This window comes from Helianthus annuus, chromosome 13 (assembly GCF_002127325.2).
Source record: "Helianthus annuus cultivar XRQ/B chromosome 13, HanXRQr2.0-SUNRISE, whole genome shotgun sequence".
Taxonomy (NCBI): domain Eukaryota; kingdom Viridiplantae; phylum Streptophyta; class Magnoliopsida; order Asterales; family Asteraceae; genus Helianthus; species Helianthus annuus.
The window spans coordinates 153,066,616-153,075,142 of NC_035445.2; the positions used below are offsets into that span (position 1 = coordinate 153,066,616).

At 33.4% G+C, this 8,527-nt stretch overlaps 1 protein-coding gene across 1 annotated transcript; it reads left to right on the forward strand.

Annotated features, from left to right (window-relative positions):
* The first annotated feature begins 7,969 nt into the window (after positions 1–7,969).
* Positions 7,970–8,527, forward strand: LOC110903423 (basic blue protein). Its single transcript, XM_022149382.2, has 2 exons — positions 7,970–8,147; positions 8,331–8,527. Exons 1-2 carry the CDS (start codon positions 7,970–7,972, stop codon positions 8,525–8,527), a joined length of 375 nt encoding a protein of 124 aa, XP_022005074.1.

Consider the following 8,527-nt stretch of genomic DNA (forward strand, 5'->3'; position numbering starts at 1 on the left):
TGAAAGCTCTTAACAAGTTGTTCGAGCTCGAGCGACATCGCTCATATTTTTTTGAAAAAAAGTTTTGTATTTCTGTACACATGAATAGTATAACAACAAAATTATAATATTTCTTGCTCATATGGATAGATATGATAGCTAAAATACGCAGGTGGAGAGGATTTAGGACTGTGTTGGCTTGTTCGGGTCTTGGTGAAAGCTTGGTCAACACGAAGAGCGCAGCGGGTCAAATAAGGGTCAACCGAGTCAAGTCAGTCAAAGCTGGTCAACAAGGTCAGACAGAAACTCGAGTGTCACAGGGTGGTCCGTCTTATGTGTGGGTATTTATTAGCATTATGCGTGACATACAGAAAGAGGACACCGCCAAATATGCGTTGACTTTTGATAAAATGCTTACAGGTAACTAGCCATACTAATCACACTTGCTCTTTGATTTCCTATTGGTGCCCTATCATCATCCTTAATCTTATTAAGGATGTAATCTTAACTTAAGTTAATGTTGCAATCATTGGACCTACTTGGTATTTATTCTTGTGGAAACACCCAACAGAGCAAAGTTGTTTCATCACAGATCTCTTGCAGATGAAGACATTTATGTACCTTTCTTGAGGTTACAATTATATATGATTCACAAGCTGAAGTAACTTAAGCCTTTTGCACTTCATATTGTTATGAAAAGGTAGCTGGTTCATTCAAGAGAAGGGCTTTGACATACTATAGTAGCGAGGTACCTAAAAATCCATGCCCATGATTCATTAGTAGGGGCATTCATTGTCTTGTTCCTAAATGGATTGAATCTATATGGACACGTAAATTAAAAGATTTATGTTGGGTTGTTTTACATCTATGAATCAAACAAGTGATATGGGTTTAAAGTTACTAAAAGTGAAATGGGTTTATATTTTAATTTTGACTTTGACACATACATGGCTTTATTCGAGTTCTCTATGATTTGTACTTTCTTAAGGTCTTGCAGGTCTTTTATTTTATCTACATATAAGTGGCGTTATGTACATGCTATAAAAGCTGTAACTGGACGACCTAGACCAGATTTATCTTGGCATTGCTTTCGTGATGCAATTGATGTATATGAAGCTCAATTTTAAATTTTTTAAAGTAAAAAAATTATAGTTAATTGCTACACATTTTAGCAGCAGATTCCCAACATTTGTGTCTAAAAGTAAAAATGTATTGTTCCAGTGGTGCAACTATTTTTTCATAATTGACTTGAGTTGTAATATTAATTTTTGTAAATATTAAAGGATTCTACAAGTTAAAGATCAAAGTCTATGATCTTAATTAAATCTTTAGAAGAAATATTTTTTTCTCAAATAAACAGAAGTGTGCCAATTTATGTTTGTTTGTTAGTCTTATGCGTAGAGGTGCACAAAATAACCGTACCTGGTAAAAAAAATCGGAACTGGTTTTTCTATACCCGAAAACAAAACTGACTCAACCCGTAGGGTATAGATAGGGTATGTGTTCTGAACTCAATACTCGGAACGGGCAACAATTGTACCCTATTAATACTCGAATCCGGACAAAAACTGCCGAAGGCCTCATTGTAAATGGCCGGTAACCGACCGTCGCACAATAACCATCAAACGCTATCACAAAACCAACAATCGCCGCACACCGCTGATTCTCCGCCTCTGAAGAAGGCCGCAACCAACCCTCACGTTCTGCTACACTGCCACCATCGTCGTCGCACGCCACATCGGAAACTACATCCCCGTACATAGCCCTAAACTCACCAACTTAAGTGATATGTTGATATGTTTCCCGCCGCATTGCGCGGGTAAACGACTAGTAGATATATATATGTATATAGGGGAAGGTTCAAATGAAAACCACTAGTTATTGTGAAAACTCGAAAACTAATTAAAAAAAGCCAAAAAAACATACAAAAATTTTTTTTTTTAATTTTTTTTTGCAATCAAAATTTCGCAGGTTTTTTAATATAAAAAAAATTTTCAAAAAAAAAAAAAAAAATTTGTGTAGTGCACATGTGTAATACTGCACATATGTATGTGTACTACACAAATTTTTTTTTTTTTGAAAAAAAGTTTTTTTTTATATATAAAAACTAGCGATTTTTATAAAAAAAAAATTGAAAAAAAAATTTTTTTTTGTGTGTTTTTTAGCCTTTTTTTTAGTTAGTTTTCGAGTTTTCACAATAAAAGTGGTTTTCATTTGAACCATCCCCTATATATATATATATATATATATATATATATATATATATATATATATATATATATATATAATGTAAGTATCTATAGAAAACCCACTTTAATTTGGAAAACCCGGGAAACTCAAAGCTCCCGATGTTTTTTTTTTTTTTTGAAAAAATTTACACATGTTATATACATGTTTTTAAGGGTTTTGGGCAAAAAAAATCAAAAAAGCGCCGAGTAGATATTTTAAAAAAAAAAATAAACAAGTTTTGGTGTAACACATGTTACAAATATGTCAGATGAATGTAACATGTGTTACACCAAAACTTGTTTATTTTTTTTTTAAATATCTACTCGACGCTTTTTTGATTTTTTTTTGCCCAAAACCCTTAAAAACATGTAAATAACATGTGTAAATTTTTTCAAGAAAAAAAAACATCGGGAGCTTTGAGTTTCCCGGGTTTTCTAAATTAAAGTGGGTTTTCTATACATCCTTCCCCTATATATATATATATATAGTAGGAGTTGGATGGAAAGTGTGTTTTTTCTAGAAAGTCTAGGAAGCAATAAGAACGCGACATGTGGCATTGAAGGATTTTAACTAAAAGGGCAATTGTGTAATTTGAATATTATTTTACTAATGGATTATTTTATTAAGATAACTAACTAACTAGAAAATTATGGAAACTAAATATCCCATCTAATTCAAATTGACAGTTTCAATTTAAATCATACAATCCATACAACATATTTACAGGAATTCGTAAAAAAGGATTTTACAACATTGCTGGAGGATTCTTGACATTGTGTTTTAACAGCAAGCATATTTCTTGACGCTGTGTTTTAACAGCAAGCAGATTTGCTGGAGGATTTCTTGACATTGTGTTTTAACAGCAAGCAGATTTCTTGACACTGTGTTTCAGCAGCAAGCAGATTGCTGGCCATTATGTTTTAAAAGCAAGCAGGTTTCTTGACGCTGTGTTTTAACAGCAAGCAGATTGCCGGAGGATTCTTGACATTGTGTTTTAACAGCAAGCAGATTTCTTGACATTGTGTTTTAACAGCAAGCAGATTTCCTTGACGCTGTGTTTTAACAACAAGCAGATTGTTGGACATTGTGTTTTAACAGCAAGCAGATTTCTTGACGCTGTGTTTTAACAGCAAGCAGATTTCTTGATATTGTGTTTTAACAGCAAGCAGATTGCTGGACACACTGTCAGTGTCTTCGTCTTCAACACAACCCAGTGTCTTCGTCTTCAACACACTGTCATCATCAACATTAAAATGGTAAAACACATAAACCTTAAAACACACTGTCATCATCAACATATTCAGATGTCATTTTAAAACACACTGTCATCATCAACCTTAAAGAGACTGACCTGTATTCGAAAAGGGCTCGCTGGAAACCTTGACTGATCGACTGGAAAAACATAATCTGGCCATCATCCGATCGACCTCCATATTCACCGATGACCGGAAAACCACCTTCCAATCGGAAAGGTCATGTTTGAACGGAGCAGACGCAACCAGTAGTTGCCGGAATTGATAAAAAAGATGTATATCTCTGGCATCGATGCTCCAAACAACCAATATTTTTGGAGGTGAGTTTAGAGAGGGAGAGAGAGAGAGAGAGAGAAAAAAAGGGGGAATCGCATGATTTTAGGGATTGGTTATTGATATGGCAGTTTCTTAATTGATTTAAAACACTTCCAATTACCAAAATACCCTCACTATATTAAAAGTCTCTAATTATATAACTCAGATATTACGAAAATGTCATCCATTTGATCTAAGCCATTAAACACACTCATCTAATGGCCCAGATCACTTCCTACACTTTCTAGGAAAAATACACTTTCCGCAGGATCCCTACTATATATATATATATATATATATGTATATATATATATAGAGTAAGGTTAACATACAAAAAGCCTTATCATACATCACGTAGGAGACAATGGTAACAGTTGGATCAGGGGTATAATCACGCATGGGACCACATAATCACGTATGGGACCACATAATCACGCATGGGACTATAATCACGCACGTTCTATGATAATAACGCACGTTATATTTTTTGTCATGTATGTTAATGTAGGTTAAGCCTTGAAGTACATTATACTCTCTCTCTCTCTCTCTCTCTCTATATATATATATATATATATATATATATATATATATATATATATATATATATATATATATATATATATATCAGGCCCATCCTCCATTTCCCTAGTTCCATCCCCTTTGCCTCATTCTCACATCCATCCTACATGGCGGGGCATGTTTTGAGGACTACCCTCCTCCCACACCGAGTAGCATAAGACAATGAGTAGTGGTTTGGTAAATCACACGGTCTTTTTCAACACGACTTACACGTCATCTTAACCAAAATCAGTTAGTGAAAAAAATTGTAGTGGTAAGGTATGTGATTTGTATTGAAAAATTTGTTTTGATTGGTTAAAGCCAAAACCTAACAAATCTCTCTCTTGGTCTAGCTCATGCCCACAACAGCGAAGGAAGCCAAAAATCTAACCACCACTAGGAAGAGGGGGGGCTGTTCCCCCTGTGGTTTGCAAGTGGTTTGTCAAACAACGTGCCATTACGCATGTTCAAAAAAAACTGTTTTAAGTCAATTGTACCCTATCTCACCCATTGAATGCAACATATATGACTCAAAGTATAAAACTAATATAGAAGTTAAATTCTTTTATCTCATTACAATAGAGATAGAAATTGTTATGGTATAAGTATATACAAAGATACGAATTGTAATTATATAACTATAATTGTATTACAACATTGTTCTTATTTTCATAATTATTTATAAATAGTTATTTTAAAAACATTTTCTAAGCAAAAACGAAACTTTTAAAATCAATTACACATTTCCCCTTCCTAAACCATATATATTACACATTTACTCATTTTATTAATATATTACATATATACTCATTTCATTAAAATTATTCTAATTAATTTACTATTTTACCCTTAATAAACTTATTAAATTTATTTACATATTTCTCCAATCTAATACCATCAGTTACATTTGAATCTCCAAAAACTAATTATGGTGATATCTTGTAGCGGGTAGATTTGTCCCAATAGTTATGATTAACACCTACAAACTCTTTGACATTAGTAACGGTTTTTTATTTTTAATAATCAAAACTGAACCGTTGAACTTTAAAACCAAACCACACTGAACCGTTACTAACAATTTGATTCTGATTTTGGTTTTATTTAGCCTTCAGCCCTCATATAAAGTTCATAAAATAAAATAAAATATTAAGCATAAAAAAGCATGTTAAACAATTTCATTGGCATATCAAGAAAGAACCTGTATGAACAACAATATGCAGATTAAAATAGGAACAAACAGAAAGTAGTTGTATGGACTAACATAAAGAAACAAGAAGATGGGTTCTCTTCTGTTCAGTGGCGGACTCAGGAATTTTTTTCTGGGGGTATGAAATATTTTCAAAGATTTTAGACCCCTAACTGTATAAAAATATCGGTTCATAGCGGGTCGGGTCGGGTCATGTAATACAAAAGAACATCAAACTAAAATTTACAAATCATCAAAAACACGTCAAACGTCATTACAAATTACAAACGTATTTAAAATTGTACCCTACAGGTTTTTTTTTTTTTTTTTTTGAAATATATCCAAAATATCATCTAAAGATATTAAACACGCCATAAGTTCATTACATTTTTACTGATTGTTCCTAACATATATAATTTGCTCCATTAGTTCATACAACAACACTAAACATTTAAACAAAATAAACAATCACGTTCAACCATAGCCCATAACTTTCAATTATATTTTTAAACATTCAAGCCCTAATATTAAATGTTGATTACTTGTAACTAATCATTTAAACAAACAAAGCTATAAATAAAACAACAAAGTCATTTAACTACAAATCTAGAACAACAAAAAAATCAAAAAAATATAAAAAGATTAAACCCTTACACATCTATATTTTCTCCTAATCATCACATAAAACAAAATAAATAAATAAATAAATAAATAAATAAATAAACCATACTAGTTCTATATTGGAATTCTGACGTAATTTGGGTCGGTCCAACCGGAATTTTGTTTTTTTTGGTAAAAAAAAGCCACCAGGTCGTGAGCAGTGGCGTCAAGTCGCTGGGAGTTTTTTTTTGGGCGGGATTTGGAAATGGAATGGGTGGATGGGTTTGAGTTATTTTATTTAGTTCAAATTTCTTTAGGTTGGGTTTGGGCTTGTGTTAATAAAAACTGATTGTAGATTGGTCTTTGATTGGATTAAATAATTAAGTGAATAAGTGATTAATAATTATTTTTTTTCTAAGTGGGGCGGTTGAAAATTTTCATCGGTGCGGGTAAAAAATTCCAAAGGGTGCGGTTGGGATTTCTGACGAAAAATAACACTAAAAAATTTTTTTTATGGGGTGCGCCCACCCACCCTTAGCTTAATATAGGTACGTCCCTGCTTCTGTTACGACTTACGAAGCCTTGAATAAAAAAGATTAAAAAAACAATGTGAAAAGAAACAAAAAGATGTTACACTCAACTAATCTAATATTGTTATTTTATTAACTAAAAAGTTTTTGTTGAATACTTGATATCATGAGGGAGAACATCGGTGACCACTCCTCACCACCGAACCTTTTCTGCTTCACTCAAAAAAGAAGATTTGTTGTACGCTGAACAAGGTAACTAGATTTACACCAAACTCGATATTTGCAAGTGGAACGATATTGCTAGGGATGGAGGAAATCCAACAGGCATTTCTGGAAGGAAACAAACTAAACGTTGGTGTTTTTTTAGAAAAGAGTTACAAAAAGGGTAATTGGGTAATTTTATAAAAAAAGAGAAATATGTAATTAATTTTAAAGATTAAGTAAATATATAATAAGAGCACTTAATAAGGAGATATATATAAATATCCCAATTGTAATTATATAACTATAAAAGTACAACTGTAATTAATTTTAAACATTGTTCCATTTTCATAATTATTTATAAATAGTTATTTTATTTAATTTTTTAGTGAAAATATAGTTTATTTCATTTATACTCGTCAAGTTACATTAAAACAGAAGGTAGGTGGGCAACAAGCTGCGCCGCCACCCTTTTTGAATTGCAAACCCTAATCTACCAAAGACAAAACCCCGTCCCACTGAGGCTGAGCAATTGTGGTGGATGACCCGTTGGACCCTGGTCAAGAATTGGATAGCTTCTGGCGTTAGGGAGCCAAAAGTGTCAAAAGCAAAAGGGACAAAAACATGTTGGTTCTCTGCACAAGCTTTAGCATGCTTATCAACTTTCTTCGATTCTGCCTTTCTTGCTGCTTGTCCAGCTACAAACTCGTTTTCCCTTAAAACAACCAGAGGGGAAACCCCCGTGAGGTCCACACAAGCGTGTTTCCCCCTAGCCCAACCAAAGACGAGCAGATCCGCTGGTCGTAGAGTAGATCTCTCTTCCAAGGGTCCGTAAGGAAATTCACAGGAGACTCTTTCTTAGCCGAAATCCCAGCTCTTCTCAGGATGTCCTACAAAACATCTCGCACCCAGTCATGCCGATGAGTGATTTAAAAAAAACGAAATCTTGTACTTGTCCAAAAAAAATATCTAAATAATATGATTTTTTAAAAAACTGATGAGTGATTTTTTTTGGCTATAAATAGCTTTCATGTCTACACAAACATCTCACAATTAAAAAGACACTAATAAACAAATACGATAATCGCTTAGTCCTTCATATTTTGTTTCACTGAACCATGGCTAAGGGAAGAGGTAGTGCATTGGTGGCGATGGTTGTGTCTTGTCTATTACTTGTGACGCTTCAATGTGAGCTAGCTCATGCAGCTACCTATGTCGTCGGTGATGGCAATGGTTGGACGTTCAACGTAGCTGGCTGGGAAAAAGGCAAGAATTTCAATGCCGGCGATGTCCTTGGTATCTTCTCAACATCTTATCATTACTTTCCATGCTTACATGATTATATATTTAGCTAAAACCAATGACTTAGCCTAATATGTGTGGATTTCTTTTTTTTATTGGTTAAATTAATAGTAACAATTTAATAACAAAGCAAGTGCTTATTTAATTGAATTATTGTTTATTTTATAATGGAAACAGTGTTTAATTACCCAAAAGGAGCACATAATGTTGTGGTAGTGAGCAAGGCAGGGTATGATAGGTGCACCACTACCCCAAGCGACAAGGTTTACACAAGTGGGAAAGACCAAATTACCCTTGTGAAAGGTCTGAACAACGTTATTTGCAGTTTCGCTGGTCATTGTCCTAGCATGAAGATTGAAATCTTTGCATCTTAG